Source organism: Chlorocebus sabaeus, chromosome 19, assembly GCF_047675955.1.
Source record: "Chlorocebus sabaeus isolate Y175 chromosome 19, mChlSab1.0.hap1, whole genome shotgun sequence".
In the NCBI taxonomy this organism is placed as follows: Eukaryota; Metazoa; Chordata; class Mammalia; order Primates; family Cercopithecidae; genus Chlorocebus; species Chlorocebus sabaeus.
The window spans coordinates 30,581,321-30,599,598 of record NC_132922.1 but is presented as its reverse complement, the minus strand read 5'-3'; the positions used below and the strand labels follow the sequence as shown (position 1 = coordinate 30,599,598).

The 18,278-nt window shown below is 48.8% G+C and overlaps 1 protein-coding gene across 8 annotated transcripts in view; it reads left to right on the top strand.

The window, feature by feature from the left end:
* Positions 1 to 18,278, top strand: part of MED15 (mediator complex subunit 15) — an 84,706-nt gene that overhangs the window by 54,405 nt on the left and 12,023 nt on the right. For 4 of the 8 annotated variants that reach the window (XM_073006985.1, XM_007974980.3, XM_073006984.1 and 1 more), the window contains 4 exons: positions 6,648 to 6,886; positions 8,722 to 9,075; positions 10,725 to 10,832; positions 17,740 to 17,859. In XM_073006985.1, coding sequence (XP_072863086.1) covers positions 6,648 to 6,886; positions 8,722 to 9,075; positions 10,725 to 10,832; positions 17,740 to 17,859 — 821 coding nt within the window. The remainder of the gene's footprint in view (positions 1 to 6,647; positions 6,887 to 8,721; positions 9,076 to 10,724; positions 10,833 to 17,739; positions 17,860 to 18,278) is intronic. The other 4 variants (XM_037994760.2, XM_073006986.1, XM_007974976.3 and 1 more) reach the window with 1 other exon arrangement.

Genomic DNA, 18,278 nt, shown 5'->3' with positions numbered 1-18,278 from the left:
GCCGGGCACAGTGACTCACGCCTGTAATCCCAACACTGGGAGGCCAAGGTGGGCGGATCACGAGGTCAGGAGATCAAGACCATCCTGGCTAACATGGTGAGACCCCATATCTACTAAAAATACAAAAAATCATCCGGGCATGGTGGCGGGCGCCTGTAGTCCCAGATACTCGGGAGACTGAGGCAGGAGAATGGCGTGAACCTGGGAGGCGGAGCTTGCAGTGAGCCGAGATCGCACCACTACACTCCAGCCTGGGCAACAGAGGGAAACTCCATCTCAAAAGAAAAAAAAAAAGTTACAGTGGATTCTGTACTTCAGGATCTTGTTACCACCTTTGTCAGAGACCATATCTCCCTGCCCTTTACCATTTGCTTCCCTGGTCTCCTTGAAACTAGTGGTGTTGCCTGATGGGCATTTAATATCCCTTCCTGATACCTTTCCCAAAGACTACTGCATGATTAAGGCCCTTTCAGATCTTCATCTGGTGCCACCAAGAGGGCAGAGCCTGGGGCAGAGGTTTTGCCAGGGACTCTCAAAGGGTAGGCCAGGGGACATTGTGGTAGTTTTCAGGTGACCCAGGTTAGTCTGAAAAGGCTGAAACTGCTGGTTGTTCCTGTGGCTGGGGCTGCAGTACAGAGTTGGAAGCAAAGCTTTTCACGCTGTGCATTTCCGTTTCTCAATGAGTTTTATATCATGTGCATGTGAAGCTGACTTTAAAAATAATTTCTACTGCCAGCTGTGTGACGGACTGGGTGCTGAGGACATGTCCTCCTCCTGGATAACTAGGTCCTGGTTAGGGTGCACTTTGGATTGCTGGCCTGCAGCAGTTGGGGAGGCTTTGTCCTCCTGAGCCTCGGCTGCTGCAGGGTGGGGGAAAGTAAGCTTTGGATTCCTCTAGTCAGCCAGGGTTTGTGCTGGGTCCTGTGGTCACCCCCCAGGTCCCCCAGAAGCAGGTGCAGATTGGAGGAACATGTCCCCAGTGTAAGACCTGTGACAGTTGCTCATTAAGGTCAAGCAATCAGCATACAGAGATCACCAGCCATGAAGGGAAGGAGAGACACCATGAAGGCGAACAGAAATAATAGACACATGTAGGCATGCCCAGTGACCACACATTCAGGAACTGTTAGATATGGGCCATGGGGTGTATAAAGAAATAAAGTGGAGAGCCGGGCACAGTGGCACATAACTACACTCCTGGCTACTCGGAAGGCTAAGGCAGGAGGATTTGCTTGAGGCCAGGAGTTTGAGGCTATGGTGAACTATGATTTCACCACTGTACTCCAGCCTGGGGGATAGAGCGAGACACCATCTCTGAAAAAATAGAAAACAAAAAAGAAAAGAAAAAGCAGAAATTCAAATGAAAAAGCATCATCAGGAGCGATGAAGCAGATTTGAAATGGAACCAAATGAAAGCTGTAGAAATTAGCAGTATAATTTTTGAACAAAGGAAGTGGATGGATAAACAGCGCATTAGATACAGCTGAAGAAAGAATTTGTATAATAGAAGCTACATTTGAAGAAATTACCTAGAATGTAGCACAGAGAAGAGCACATGGAAAATATGAAAGCAAGGGTAAGAAATGAGGATAAGATCAGAAATTTGAATTGGCATCCAAGCAAAGCCCCAAAAGGATCAAATGGAGAGAATGGAAGAAAACAATATATGAGGGGATAACTACTGAGAAAAGCCCATCTGGCCCCAGCCTAGTTAGCCATCTCATTTGCTGTGAGACTGCGGAGCACCAAAGGCCAGAGGAATATCTTAGATATAGTCAGTTCCTGCAAAGGAGCAATGAGTACACTCAGCAGTGGAGTCAGAAAGATAATAGAATATTGTTAAAGCACTGAGAATAGAGCTGCCAGTCACATTTGTATGCCAGCAAGACTCAAGGATGTGGAAAGCAAGCCATTTTTAGATAAACCTAGCCTTAGAAACTTTCAGTAAAAGATTTTCTAAAGGTTATATCCTTTTTTCTCCTTTTTCCAATAAGCCTTTTGCACTCTTAGATATATTCTTTTGTTTATCCTCTCCTCTTCCCTCTCAGGTGATGCAAGGTATAAAATGGGAAAAGAAACGTTGAGCGTAGGTGATAGTAAATGTGTGTAAATCTAAACCAGTGATTCTCACCCTGGGTGATGTTCCACCACAGGGGATATTTGACAATGTCTGGAGACATTTTGGGATGTCACTACTGTGGGGGTGCTGCTGGTGCATAATGGGTGGAAGCCAGAGATGCTGCTAACCATCTTACAAATACGGGCCAGCACCCCACAACATAGAATCATCTGGGTCAAGTGTCAGTAGTGTAGCGAAAAGGTTGAAAATCCCTGGTGTAAATAAAAATTTACCTCTGTAAAATAAAACAGTCAAGCTAACTTCCATACAGACTTGCCACATTCCAAGCACTATTTTATTTATTTTATTTTATTGTTATTTTTTTTTTTAGATGGAATCTCACTCTGTCACCATACTGGAGTGCAATGGCATAATCTCAGCCCACTGCAACCTCCACTTCCTAGGTTCAAGCGATTCTCCTGCTTCAGCCTCCCAATTAGCTGGGACTACAGGCTCGCGCCACCACGCCCAGCTAATTTTTGTATTTTTAGTAGAGACAGGGTTTCACCATGTTGGCCAGTTGGTCTCGATCTCCTGACCTCATGATCTGCCCACCTTGGCATCCCAAAGTGCTGGGATTACAGGCGTGAGCCACCGTGCCCGGCCTATTATTATTATTATTTATAGACCTAGGGTCTCCTCATGTTGCCCAGGCTGGTCTTGAATTTCTGGGCTCAGGCGATGTGCTGCCTCAGCTGTGCAAAGTGCTGAGATTATGGGCATGAGCCACAGCACCCAACCCCAGGCACTATTTTGAGTGTTTTACTTACATAATAGATTATTTAATTCTTAGTCCAGTGTGTGGAGTGGATAATATTATTGTGTTTTCTAACAGGGAAAACTGAGGCAATGAGCAGTGACAGAGTTGAGGTTTTGAGTCCAGGCAGCCTCGCTCAGAGGCTGTATCCCTAGCCTCACATCCATCCAGCCTCTTAATAGAATGTCTGCTGTGAAGAGTTAAGATCAACAAAATATGATATAAATGAAAGTCAGCAGGGAGATAGAGTGCGAATATCGGTTCTGTCATGTACATATAAAACCTACTTTAAAAAGTAGTAAATTTGGGAAATGCTAAAATATTGATAAGGTTTATATTTTAAGTTAAATATGCATGATAAAATTGAAAACTTACTGCTAAAACAATGGAAATAATTCATAAAATTTAAAATCAGTAGAAAAAATAGGATAAGGCAGAAATCCAGATAATACAAAGTTCAGTCCAGTCATCCAGCAAAAATGCAATAAAAAAATACAAAGCTTAGAAAAGGAAAGACAAAGGCCTGGTGCGGTGACTCACGCCTGTAATCCCAGCACTTTAGGAAACTCAGTCAGGCAGATCACGAAGTCAGGAGATTGAGACGATCCTGGCCAACATGGTGAAAACCTGTCTCTCCTAAAAATACGAAAAATTAGCTGGACATGGTGGTACATGCCTGTAATCCCAGCTCCTTGGGAGGCTGAGGCAGGAGAATCGCTAGAACCCAGGAGGCAGAGGTCACGGTGAACCGAGATCACACCACTGCACTCCAGTCTGGAGACAGAATGAGACTCTGTCTCAAAAAAAAAAGAGAGAAAAGGAAAGACAAATATTAATAGAAATAAGTTTAAAAATATAAGTAATCATAATAAATGTGAGTGGACTAAACTTTTCTGCTGAAAGATAGGAAATGTGAGAACAAATGGAAATGAAACAGCACAGTTGTCTTATTGTTAGAAGAAACACACACCTACAATATAACATGTGAAAGGATTGTAAGTAAAACACTCAAAATTTTATTTTGAAATAAAAGATGAAGGAAGGCCGAGTGCAGTGGCTTACATCTGTAATCCCAACACTTTGGGAAGCTGAGGTGGGAGGATCACTTGAGCCCAGGAGTTGAAGACCAACCTCAGCAAAATAGGAGACCCATTTCTACATAAAATTTAAAAATTACCTGTAGGTACACTTGAGATCTGAGGTAAGAGGATCGCTTGACCCTGGGCGGTCAAGGCTGCAGTGAGCCATGACTGCACTATTGCACTCCAGCCTGAGCGGCAGTGAGACCCTATCTCAATCAGTCAGTCAATAAAATTGGCTGGGTGTGGTGGTACACACCTGTAGTCCCATCTACTTGTGAGGCTGAGGTGGGAGGATGACTTGCTTGAGCCCAGAACGCCGAGGCTGCAATGAGCCATGATGGAGACACTGCATTCCAGCCTGGATGACAGAGCGAAATCAAAAAAGAAACAAACAAACAAAAAGATGAAGAAAGATGTATTAGGTAATTACTTCAATTACATCTCTTTGTTATTGATAAACAGACCAAAAATTTCATTTACAGAAAATTTGAGCAATGTAATGAACAACTTAATCTAAGCATATGATGGAACAATATGTTTCTAAAAATCATAAAGCAAGCGTCAACACATTTCAGAAAATTTAAAAGTATTATCATACTTTTTGTCGTTGTTGTTGTTGTTTTGAGACAGAGTCTCACTCTGTCACCCAGGCTGGAGTGCAGTGGTGCAATCTTGGCTCACTGCAACCTCTGCCTCCTGGGTTCAAGCAGTTCTCCTGCCTCAGCCTCCCGAGTAGCTGGGATTACAGGCGCGTGCCACCATGCCCACTAATTTTTGTATTTTTAGTAGAGATGGGGTTTCACCATGTTGGACAAGCTGGTCTCAAACTCCTGACCTCAAATTATCCTCTTGCCTGAGCCTCCCAAAGTGCTGGGATTACAGGTGTGAGCCACTGCGCCCAGCCGGTCATACGTGTTTTATGAATGTCAAATAGAGTTAGAAATCTGTTACAAAATAAATTTTAAAAGTTTTACATGTGGCCAGGCACAGTGACCCATGCCTGTAATCTCAACACTTTGTGAAGTCGAGGCAGGAGGATCACTTGAACCCAGGAGTTTGAGATCAGCCTGGGCAACAAAGTGAGACTGTCTCTACAAAAATTTTACAAATTAGTTGGGTCTGCTGGCATGCACCTGTAGTTCCAGCTGCTCGGGAGGCTGAGGCAGGAGGGTCACTTAAGCCCAGGAGGTCAAGGGTGCAGTGAGCCACAATGGCACCATTTCAGTCCAGCCTGGGCAAGAGAGTGAGATCCCATCTCAAAAAAAAAAAAATCTTACACCCATCAGAATTGCTAAAATGAATAGTGACAGCCTCAAATCTTGGTGACAGAGAAACTGAATCACTCATATTGCTGGTCAGAATGTAAAGTGGTTTTACCTTCTTTCAAAATGAAATATGCAACTCTGCAGTTACACTCTTGGGTATTTTTCCTAGAGAAATGAAAACCTCGCATAAAAACCCAGGCACAAATTTTAACAGCAGCTTTATTTGTGGTAACCCAAATCTGCAGTTACCCAAATGTCCTTCACGTGAATGGTTAAAACACAGTGTGAGGTGCTTGTACCATGGAATACCCTGGCAGTACAAGGAAGGAACTGTTGCTAGAACTACAACCTGTATGCTGAATGTAAAAAGCCAAAGGTTCATACTGTATGGTTCCATTTTTGAAATATTATATGTAATTTTGAAATGACAAAATTTTAGAAATGGAGGATGCTGCAGTAGTTGCCAGAGTTTGTGGGTCAGGGTTGCTGAGAGAGGTGGCAACATGAGGGATCCTTGTGGTATGGGAACTGTGTAGTGTATTGACTGGTGGTGACTGAACCCACCCAGGTGGTTAAATTGTCCAGAACTGAGTACACACACCCACACAAGTGAGCACACATCGTGGTTATGATACCTTGTAATTTTGTAGAATGTTACCATTGGAGGAAACGGCAAAGTATACAAAGGATCTCTCTGTATTTCTTTAATACAGCTTTATTGAGACATCATTCTCTTCAGCATACAATTCACCCATCTGAAGTGCTCCACTCGGTAGGTTTTAGTGTAACTCACAGAGTTGTGCAGCCATCATCACAATTTTAGAACATTTTTATGTTCACCCCAAAAGATACCTCACCTCAGAAAATCTTGCAATTGACTGTTCATATAAGCAGTTTTCATAATAGCCACAAAGTAGAAGCAGCCCAAATGTTCATCAGCTGATGAATGGATAAATAAAACGCAGGAAATTGGTGTTGTAGAATACTATTTGGCGATAAAAATAACACGGAAAAGCTGATACATGCCACGACATGGGCGAACTCGTAACTATTATGCTAAAGAAGCTAGTCACAAAACAGCACACGTTCAGTGCCATTCGTACAGAGTCCAGAAGTGGCCAATCCATAGAGACAGAGAGGAGATTACTGATTTCCAGAGTCTAGGCTTCTTATCTATCCAAAAGACTCAGTTGTCCCTTTTCTCTTTGGTTATTACAGAGTAACTCGTGATAGGAAATTCCAAAATCAACACAAATACTACTTCGTATTCTATCTTTCTGTCTGTGGTAAATGGAACGTTGAGATTCCAGCGGCAGCTGTGGCAGTGGGGACTTTGCTGGCTGTTTTGTCCCTTGCTGTGCAGCCCTGCAGCGTTTCTGGGAACCTGCCTTGTGGACTGACGGGCAACTCTGGTCTTTTCTCAGCCCAGCTGCAGCTCCAGCAGGTGGCGCTGCAGCAGCAGCAGCAACAGCAGCAATTCCAGCAGCAGCAGCAGGCGGCGCTACAGCAGCAGCAGCAGCAGCAACAGCAGCAGTTCCAGGCTCAGCAGAGTGCCATGCAGCAGCAGTTCCAAGCAGTAGTGCAGCAACAGCAGCAGCAGCTCCAGCAGCAGCAGCAGCAGCAACAGCATCTAATTAAATTACATCATCAAAATCAGCAACAGGTACCAGGTCCCCTGTTCCTGTTCTTGGCCTCCCTCCTGCAATGCGAGCCCTGGGCTGGCATCAGTCACAACGTTGGGTGCAGTGCACGGAGCCAGCCAAGGGTCCTCTTGACACATGTGTGCCTGCCTTTTTCCATGGGCTTCTCGAAAAGTCTGGGACAAGGCTGGGCCCGGTGGCTCATGCCTATAATCCCAGCGCTTTGGGAAGCTGAGGCAGACGGATCACCAGGTCAAGAGTTTGAGACGAGCCTGGCCAGCATGGTGAAACCCCGTCTAAAAATACCCTGTCTACTAAAAATACAAAAAATTAGCTGGACATGGTGGCGCACACCTGTAATCCCAGCTATTCGGGAGGCTGAGTCAGGAGAATTGCTAGAACCTGGGAGGCGGAGGTTGCAGTGAGCCGAGATCGCACCACTGCATTCCAGCCTGGGTGACAGCAAGACTCCGTCTCAAAAAAAAAAAAAAAAAAAAAAGGAAAGAAAAGTCTGAGACAGGTAGGAAAAACAGGCCCTGACTCACTAGGAAGGTTCTGTGATCGAGCCCTTCCATTTGTGCTCGGGGCATCTGGCGGCAGGCCTCCTGTGTGCTTCAGGGACTGCGAGGGATTCAAACAAGAGTGAGCTGCAGCAAGAAGTGAGATGAACACTCTGAGGCTTGGGACTACTTGAGCCACTGTGGACCATTTTGGCTGAGGACACATGTGCCTCCTGTTTACCTCTCTGTCTTGGGTTCTGGGCTCAGTGTTAGTCAGCCTCCACTGGTGTTCCACGGGGTGATGGTGATGTCATGTTAGCAGCACTGCTTCTCAGAAGTTGTTCAGCTTCCCATGGTTTCCATAGAGAGTCTAGATATGTTAAACATCTGCCCTCACAGCAGGTCTTGGTTGGGAGAGGAAAGCCCCAAAGGGCCCCCACCACCCTCCTACTCCTTCAGGCCTCAACTTGCTGGGCTTCTCTGGATCTTGGGGCCCCTGTCCCAGAGCTGACAGTGCATCTGCAGCCACACTTTTCCTTCTCATGCTAACCAGCAGATCTTGACTGTCACCGTGAGGCTCATGCCACTGACCTGTAGGGGCAAAGGAAGCATCATTACAGAGGCTTCAGAAATCTGCAGTTGCCTGAGCTTTTATCCTAGCTTCCATGGAGCTATACCTGTTCATTGTCACCTTTTGCTGAAGCTTCTAGATATGTCCTTTGAACCATCCTAGTGGAATGGTAGACCAGAGCCCAGGCACACGCTTGGTGCCTCCTCAGTGTCAGGAAGGCAGCTGGTGTTGGCCTCGGGGGCCCAGAGTCTTTCTATGGGAGATGTGCCTCTCCCTGTGTGAGTGAGAGGTCAGCCTGTCAGCTCAGGAAGGCCTTTTTTTTTCTTTTCTTTTCTTTTTTTTTTCTGAGACTTTTTTTGAGTCTTACTGTGTCGCCCAGGCTAGAGTGCAGTGGCGTGATCTCGGCTCACTGCAACCTCCACTCCGCCGGTTCAAGTGATTCTCTTGCCTCAGCCTCCCAGGTAGCTCTCCTGCCTCAGCCTCCCAAGTAGTTGGGATTACAGGTGTGAGCCACCATGCCTGGCTAATTTTTGTATTTTTAGTAGAGACAGGGTTTCGCCGGGTTGTCCAGGCTGGTCTCGAACTCCCGACCTCAGGTGATCTGCCCACCTCGGCCTCCCAAAGTGCTGGGATTATAGGCGTGAGCCACTGCACCCAGCCAGGAAGGCCTTCTTGATGGCTCTGCAGATGGCCACCTGGGCTTCCTGGGGCCCAGAGTGTCACAGGGAGGAGCTGGTGCCACAGAGGCAAATGAGCGATAACCAAGTGCTGCTTGGTCTGTCTCTAGATACAGCAGCAACAGCAGCAGCTGCAGCGAATGGCACAGCTGCAGCTCCAGCAACAGCAACAGCAGCAGCAGCAGCAGCAACAGCAGCAGCAGCAGCAGGCTTTGCAGGCCCAGCCGCCAATTCAGCAGCCACCGATGCAGCAGCCACAGCCTCCGCCCACCCAAGCTCTGCCCCAGCAGCTGCAGCAGATGCATCATCCACAGCACCACCAGCCGCCACCACAGCCGCAACAGCCTCCTGTTGCTCAGAACCAACCATCACAACTCCCGCCACAGTCACAGACCCAGCCTTTGGTGTCGCAGGCACAAGCTCTCCCTGGACAAATGTTGTATACCCAACCACCACTGAAATTTGTGAGTACCTGTGGCCCGCAGTGGAGCACATGCAGCCCATGACTCTGTCAGCAGTAGTTTCTAGACTCTTTGACTAGAGATAGCATGTCCTATTCTTCAAGTGCTGAGACTTCAGGCAGCCCCCGCCCCTTGCCAGCGCTGCTGACTCTAGCATGGCTCAGCAGGGAAGCATGTGTTTTGCATTTTGTGTTCTGAGAGCTGCTTCTGCACCCTGCACAGGGTGCTGGCTGCTGCTGCTGGGGCACCAAGTCGCATTCCAAGCAGTGTGGCTGATTGCAGCAGTTCTGTGGGCCCTTTCAGGGTGTGAGCACTTCGACTAATGGGCACCACATGGAAGAATGTGCCAGCTCCATCAGTGTCTGGTGGTTTGCCAACTGCTCAGAGTTAATGTTCTAAGCAAATATCTTTTTTGTTTTTTTTACACTCTGCCAAGTCTCAGGAGAACAAAGTTCATTACTATATTTTCGAGGGGAGTATTAATATAAAATACTGTTATTCCCAGTCTCATTTTGTATCTCTGCACAAAGCCAGTCTACTCAGTGACATTGGCACAGAGGATAGAGTATGATCACCAGGATGGAGGTAGCTGCATCAAGGGGCCATTTGGATAACTCTTTGGCTCACTTGGTTTTTGTGGCCTTTTCTATTTGTGATTCATGAGTGGAGTGGGGCCTGAGCCAAATGTGAGGGTGAACAAGAGGCCTCACAGGCAGGCTGGAAGTCCAGGAGAGTTGTGAGGAGCAGATGTGGTCACTCATCTGTCACCTGGGAGTCAACACACTGCCTGACCCCTGGGACTGTGCAGAATGAAACCCTTGTGTGCTGCATGGTGGAATGTGCCCTGGCAGGGTTTGCCCTGGTGGCTTGGAGATGTCTAAGGAAGATCCCCCGTGTGGTAGTGCGGGCCCATCTCGTCCCTCTGGAGACCCCTCCATGCAGTGGCTCCACAGTTGCCCCTTTTGCCCAAGCTTGCCCCCCACCCCCACTTTTTTTTGTTTTAAAAACAGGGTCTCTCTGTGTTGTCCAGGCTGGAGTGCACTGATGTGATCAGACCTCCCTCGCTCAAGCGATTCTCCCATCTCAGCCTCCCAAGTAGCTGGGACTACAGGCGTGCATCCCCACATCTAGCCAAATTTTTGTATATTTTGTAGAGATGGGGTTTGGTCATGTTGCCTAGGCTAGTTTTGATCTCCTGGACTTAAGCGATCCGCTGGCCTCGGCCTCCCAGAATGCTGCGAATACAGACAGGAGCTTCTATGCCCTGCCCTCTGCTGGCCAGCTGACCCAGCTTTCCTTCAACGAATCAGGCTGAGTGAGGCTCTCATGGACCATCAGCATGCTTGGCCCAGAGGATGAGCAGGCTAGGCTGTAAGCTCTGCATTGGAAGCTGTCAGTGCTTGTGGTGATAGCTGGTGCTGAGGGATGTGTGGAGACATCCCAGTGGGAGGGCCATGCTGCCACTTGCCAGAATTGGATTTGAGCCAATGGGATCCTAGATGGCTAGTGAGGTGACATCACAGCACATGAAGTCATGAAAGTCCCATTCCTCATCTCAAGAAAGGCTCCATTTCCTAAGCTCCCGCAGGAGGACTGAACTCTGCTCTCTGACCCAGGTGACTCCAAATCACATTCTCTCTTTCTCCCTCAAGGTCCGAGCTCCGATGGTGGTGCAGCAGCCCCCCGTGCAGCCCCAGGTGCAGCAGCAGACGGCAGTACAGACAGCTCAGGCTGCCCAGATGGTGGCTCCCGGAGTCCAGGTGAGGGCCTGGGGGTGGAGGGCTCCATAGTCACCAGCAGGTGCATGGTCACCTGCACATGGAGTGCTACAGTGAGGATTCTGGTTGGATTAGGGGCTGGGGGCTAAGTTGTTAAAGCAGTTGCTTATCTCCCCCTTGCACTCTGCATGACACCCCTGGAGTCCTTGGGGTGGGCAACTCTGCTTGGTCATGTCTAGGACCCACCAGTCTCATAGTGCGTGTCGTTTCCAGCTTTGCTTGGGTATCCTTCATCATCCCTCTTCCTTGCCACTCTGAGTGACTCAGGGAACATGTATCAGAGAGTAGAAGGCTGCAGTTTTGTCCTCACCTCTCACGTTCCATTTGAGAGTCTGAGTACAGAGCTGACCAGGGTGGAGGGGACTTTCTAGACACTTGGAAGCAGATGGGAGCCACATGCAGCAGGAGTGTGGGAGAGGGCATCCTGGTGCTCACCTGCACTCAGGGACTCGGGTGCTGTGTGGTGAGAAGCGTGCCACTCCCATGTTGCTGAGCTTGCTGGTGTGTCACATGTGTGGAACGTGTGTGTCTCTATGTGTGGAACATGTGTGTGTCTCTATGTGTGGAACGTGTGTGTCTCTATGTGTCATGTGTCAATGGAATGCAGATGGCCTCACCTGGCCTCCTAGTGTCCTGGGATTGGAGTCCCAGGGTTTCTGTACCTTCTCCTATAGCCCCTCCTCTCCTTGCTGCCACTGAGGTGGGGAGACGTACGGTCTGGGGCTTCAGTTTTTCCGCTTTCCACATGATGGTGGAAACACTGTTGGTCCTGACTCGGAGGGGGTGTTGCCTTTAGAAAGAGTCAGAATGTGCTAGTTGATGTGATAAGACTGTGGCTGGGTCCCAGCCCACAGCTGGCAGTGGCCTGCACTTTGCTGTCGTCTTAAGGGTGGCAGGCTTCATCTCAACACCTGGGGGGTGCTCAGTAATGTCCTTCCTGGTGCCTGCTACCTCTTTTAAGTCCCTGGGAAGCTGTCTGAGGGGGGAATCTGAGGTGTTTAGCTGCAGCTGAGGTTAGCATCCTACCTTGGCATGGTACCAAATGACTTGGGGCCAGGGTCCCCATGTCACATTCTTACTTAGGTGGAGCCCTGTATGAAACATACCACAGAACTTATGTTTACTTACAACTGGGGGAGGCTGACCACTTCGTGTGACAAAGTTGGAGGTCTCTGCCACCTCCCTGTGTGTCTCGGCATGTCCTCAGGCCTCCGGGGGGGCTCCCTTGTCCTGGGCTCATGCAGAGGAGGGACCTGGTGTGTTCACAGTCAGCTTAGTGGTGGCACATAGTGACTGCCCAGCCAGTGGAAGCTGCTGCCTTTGCCTCTTTGGACCGTCGCTCCTCTGTTCAGGACCTTACTTCATGGAAACTTTTGAGATGGAGTCTCTATCGCCAGGCTGGAGTACAGTGGCACGATCTTGGCTCACTGCAACCTCTGCCTCCCGGGTTCAAGTGATTCTCCTGCATCAGCTTCCCAAGTAGCTGGGACTACAAGTGCTGCGCACCACCATGCCAGGCTAATTTTTGTATTTTTAATAGAGACAGAGTTTCACCATGTTGGCCAGAATGGTCTCGATCTCTTGACCTCGTGATCCGCCCACCTTGGCCTCCCAAAGTGCTGAGATTACAGGCATGAGCCACCGTGCCCGGCCAGAAACTTCTATACTGCAGGTCAAGCCCAGCAGGAAAGCGAGAACTGCTCTTTTCTTTCTTTCTTTCTTTCTTTTTTTTTTTTTTTTTTGAGCTAGAGTGTCACTCTGTCATCCAGGCTGGGTTGCAGTTGCGCGATCTCGGCTCACTGCAACCTCTGCCTCCTGGGTTCAGGCGATTCTTGTGCCTCAGCCTCCCAAGTAGCTGGGACTACATACACACACCACCACACCTGGCTAATTTTTGTATTTTTAGTAGCAATAGGGTTTCACCACGTTGGCCAGGCGGTTTGAACTCCTGACCTCAAGTGATTCACCCGCCTCAGCCTCCCAAAGTGCTGGGATTACAGGCATGAGCCATCACTCCCAGCCTAGAACTCCTGCCTCCCTCCCTCTGCCTGCTCCCTCCCTCCCTCCCCCTCCTCCCTCCCCTCCCTCCCCTCCCTCCCTCCTTCCCTCCTTCCCTCCTTCCCTCCCTCCCTCCTTCCCTCCTTCCTTCCTTCCTTTTTTTTTTTTTTTTTTTTTTTTTTTGGACAAAGTCTTGCTCTGTCACCTAGGCTAGAGTGGCTGGAGTGCAGTGGTGCAATCTTGGCTCACTACAGCCTCCATCTGCCAGATTCAAGCAATTGTCCTGCCTTTGCTCCCAAGTAGCTGGGACTACAGGCATGCGCCACTATGCCCAGCTAATTTATTTTATTTATTTATTTATTTATTTATTTTTGTATTTTTAGTAGAGATGGGCCGGGCTGGTCCTAAGCTCCTGACTTCAAGTGATCCACCTGCCTCAGCCTCCCAAGGTGCTGGGATTACAGGCATGAGCCACTGTGCCTAGCCGAACTTTCCTTTTCTTTCCATTTCTTGGTATTTGGAAAGTGAACAGCCATGGAACAGCCCATGTTCTCAGCTGGTGCAGGCCCAGCTGGTACGTTCGTTAGGCTTCTAGCTCAAGGAAGTGTCCACTCTGCAGTCTCACTGGCATCCCATCACCTTCCAGAAGCAGGATGCCAGCTGTGTGTGCTCATGGCCCATGCTGAGCCTGTCCTTGAAGCGCTGGTCTTCCTGTCAGTTTCTCCACCCCTTGTTTCATGTGGAGGTCCCCGCCCAGCTGGCACAGGAAGGGTGGAGAGTGGTTACCACTGTGGTTCATTGCCGAATGAGTTTAGTGTTTTAAGGATCATTGCCTACCTGCCCTGTGGCACCATGTGCTGCCTTGCAGGGGATTCCCAAGTGCTAGTGGCAGAGGAGCCTTGTAGTTTCTCAAAGTCCAGCAGTGGGTAGGGCGTATCTATGAGGTGCTTCTCAGTCCAAATGTAGCACCTTGAAATTCTGTAACCTGCATTCTGCTGGTTTTCTCTCAGAGCTTGGTCTTGCCTTGTTGCAAGCAGTGCAGTTTCTTGGGGGCTGACTGGACACCCTCACTGTATTGTTCCACCAATAGCAGCTCCCCCTGCTGGGGGATGGGGGGGTTTGGGCGCAGCAAGTGCTCTGAGGGGCCCTCTGGATTGATGATCTTCTTTTGAATCTTGAATTGGCACAGTGACCAGGTGAGGCTATGGTACTCTGATCTAAAAACTTTAAAAGTAACTGTAGAACCCAGAAAGTGGAGAGGAATAGAAGTAAGAGAACCATTCCATGAGAGAGAAAGTCTGGTGTCCTTTCTGGTTCTTTCCCATAATCAAGGCCATGCTATCCTGCGGTTTTTGTGCAGCATCTTCCACATCAACATGGGATGAAATGTTCTCCTTTAATTAGAAAGCCCTGGTCGACGCCAAGGGACTCTCATCATACTCTGTGAATGTCTCCTGCCATCCTCAGTTACCGTCTTGTTCTTGGACCTTGTAATAATTTCCAATTTTTTGCTGTTACCAATGACACATATCTTGATGTCCTAGATTGTTCCTAGATTGTTCCTGAAACTGATAGAGGTGAGTGACTGGTTCACTTTGAGGGCCTTCAGATCTGATCAGCCACCATCTAACCAGGAGGTCAGAGATGCAGATTGGAGCTCCCCTTGTGTTGTTCACACAGTGGACGTCAGGACATGGTGACCACGTGTTGCAGCTTTGTATGTGTAAGCTGCTGCATGCTGTGAAAACAGGCCTCTGAGTTCATGAATGAAATTCTGGGATTGGGGGCCCCAATGCAGGCAGCCCTCCATGCCCTGTCTCTCAAGCCCATCTTAGAGCTGAAGAGAGGCGTCCTATTAGGCCCTTTGCAGTACTATGGTGATGGGTGTGGTAAAGGGTAGCCTGGGACTGAGTATTCTAGAAAAATTGCTCAGCCTTGTGCTGTGCACACCTGGTTCTGTTTCCAGTGTTATTTATGTAGCTGAGAAGGGCAATGTCACCCACAGGGGGATTTAGCAGGACAGAGCAGACTTCTCTTTCTCCCCTGTAAAACCAGGACATGCCAGGCACAGTGGCTCATGCCTGTAATCCCAACACTTTGGGAAAAGAGGTGAGAGGATCACTTGAGACCAGGAGTTCAAAACTATCCTGGGCAACACAGCAAGACCCTGTCTCTACAAAAAAATAAAAATAAAAAATTAGCTGGGCACAGTGGTGCATGTCTGCAGTCCCAGCTACTCGGGAGGCTGAGATGGGAGGATGACACAAGCCCAGGGGTTCGAGGCTGCAGTGAGCTGTGATGACAGCATTGCACTGTAGCCTGGGAGACAGAGCAAGACTCTTGTCTCTTTAAAAAAGCAAGAAACAGGACAGAATGCATCTCGTTTTCTTTCTTTTTTTTTTTTTTTTTTTTTTTTTTTTAAAGACAGAGGCTCTTACTCTGTCACCCAGGCTGGAGTGCAATAGCGCAATCTCAGCTCACTGCAGTCTCCGCCTACTGGGTTCAAGAGATTCTCCTGCCTCAGCCTCCCAAGTAGCTGGGATTACAGGCTTGTGCCTGGCTAATTTTGTATTTTTAGTAGAGATAGGGTTTCTCCATGTTGGTCAGGCTGGTCTTGAATTCCTGACCTCAGGTGATCCGCCCACCTTGGCCTCCCAAAGTGCTGGGATTACAGGCATAAGTCACCGTGCCGGGTTTTTGTTTTTTGTTTGTTTGTTTGTTTTTGTTTTTTTGTTTTTTTTTTTTGAGACAGTCTTGCTCTGTTGCCCAGGCTGGAGTGCGTTGGCTTGATCTTGGCTCACTGCAACCCCACCTCCTGGGTTCAAGCAATTCTCTTGCCTCAGCTTCCCAAGTAGCTGGGATTACAGGTATGCGCCACCACACCTGGCTAATGTTTGTATTTTTAGTAGAGACAGGGTTTCGTTATGTTGGCCAGGCTGGTCTTGAACTCCTGGCCTCAAGAGATGTGCCCGCTTTGGCCTCCCAAAGTGCTGCAATTACAGGCGTAAGCCACTGTGCCTGGCCATGCATCTCATTTTTAAACAGTCCCTATAATACTTTGTCATTTAACCTTCTGTTCTTTTAGTATGTGAAAACCAAACTCTAATTTACAAGTCACAAAGGATTATCAAAGACAGACCTCCATTATAGACGTGTATGTGGCATTGCTGATTCACAGCTGCTCTACTGAAGCTTTGGCCACCCTGGAGGACCCTCTCTGTCTTTTCTGTGGACCCTTCTGCACAGTGACTGCAGTGGGGAGAGTCAGACCTGGGAGCGGGGAGAGGTTTTTTGGACTCCTCTCTGGGTAGATGTGTGTTGGGAAGTAGTGAAGTGTTGTTGAGAGCTGCCTGGCTCGTCGGATCCAGTAGACATAACTGGTGCTTTTGGGTTGGCATTTGTAGTTGAAACAAATTGGGCTTTCCTTATCAGGAGTTCTCAGTTATAAGAACACCAGTCAGCAGTACATTAGACTTAAGCTTTGCCTTCCTTGTATTTTTTTGTTTGTTTTTCTCTTCCTGGAAAAAAGTTTGCTTCTCTCATACCATCTGACTTACTTCCAGGCTTTTCTCCCTTGTGGCGAGTGCTGTTGAGCACTGCCGCACTCTCAGACGGGCTCCTCCGAAGTGCCGCAGGTAGTGGTAAATAGACTCTTACCCCATTGAGATCGCTTCTTTGTTTCTCACCCCCAGTTAGTTCATTTGTTGTTCTGGCTGCAGGAGGAACGAGTGAGGTTCTGGTTGGCATCTGCTAGGCTGTGTCACCCCGGCTTCTCGTGCCTCCTGTGTGTGCCCATGGTTGTGAGTGTGGGCCCTGTGTGTGAGGCCACAGGTCTCCCTGCAGCCACTCTCCTGCTGGAGCTCTGTTACTGGCATCCGTCGCTGCCTGCACTGAAGGCTGGCAGCACCTTCCGGAGCTTGGGACCCAGAGCACAGCCTCCCACCATGAGATGCGTTGTTTTTCCGTGGATCAGTCCTGCTTTCTTTCTGAGCCTGGCGTGTTTTATTCTAGTTTGTTACCATCCTAAGTGCCTGTAGGCCTTGCTCTCTAGAAACGAGACTCGGGCCCTATCCCCAACTCAGAGCCCAGAGCAAGAGTGGTCGGGCCTGGGCCCACAACAGTGCTCAGCTGCCCTGCTGCCTTTGTAGTTCAAGAAGTGTCCATTGATGAGGGAAATGGTCCTGGCTCATACTGGAGTTCCTGACTCACATCCCTGTGGAGGTGAACTTCCTCATCAGGGCAGAGGCCTGCCAAGCAGTCCCCCTAGGCTTCTCTTGCTCACCTTTGCCCATTTTTGTTATGAAAGAAAACCAGTTCCTCAATAGATACCAGAACCAGCAGCCTCAGGCCTGGAGGAGGAGAGGTGGATGATTTGGGTTTGGGCTGTAAGAAGTGTGCCACTGAGAAGGAAGGATGCTGTGAGCAGGCTTACCTGAGCTCATGGTTCAGTGGGAGTCGAGTGTTCTCATCACAAGCTTTGGCGGAATGTACTGTTGACATCTGTCCCCGGGAGCCTGGTCTCCAGAAATACCAGCGCGGGCCCTCAAGGTCTGGCTCTGATGGTTCTGTGGGCTGTAGAATTCTAATCTGTTAGTGAGGTGTGTTCAGAAGTGTGTTGAGGACACCAGTGCAGGAGAGCAGCCAATAGAATAGAAAGGTCTGGAAGCAGCATTGTTGGCAAATCTTCTAGATTCCCAATGCCCAGATAGACCTGGAGGTGCTGTGGGCTTGAATGTGTGGGCGGCCTCCCCTCCCAGGCTGCCCTGAGCTGTCCAAGGGTTCCTCACCCTGGTGCTCCTTCTTGCAGAGGCTACACATGTCCTCTCCACCTGCCCAGGCACTGAGTTTCTTTGTTGCGATCACCTTGTCTGTTGTCCCTCTGTCCTCAAAGATGATCACGGAAGCCTTGGCCCAAGGTGGGATGCACATAAGAGCCCGGTTCCCGCCTACCACCGCTGTGTCTGCCGTCCCGTCAAGCTCCATCCCTTTGGGCAGACAGCCCATGGCACAGGTATTTAACGGGGCAGCGCCCAGGGCACGGCTGGGAGCTCGGGGCGTCCTTTGAGCGCCTTTGTAAAGCACACCTGTCATTATCATTGCTGGTGACTTCCTTTATGGTGGCTTTCAGAGTGCCAAACCCCACAGTCACCTTTTTTTTTTTTTTTTTAAATGAAGCTAAGCCCAGCTTGTGCTTGTTGAGAGGATATGAATAAATATCTGGGTCTTTTCAGCTTAAAATAGTTATACTGTACACATTTTCATGATAAAAATAAAACAGAAGCTAAGCAAAAGTTTTGCTTTCTAGAGCTGTGCTATCTAAGCATGTGTGGCTGTTTACATTTAAATTAACTAAAATGAGGCCGGGCACAGGGGCTCATGCCTGTAATCCCAACACCTCAGGAGGCCGAGATGGGAGGATCACTTGAGGCT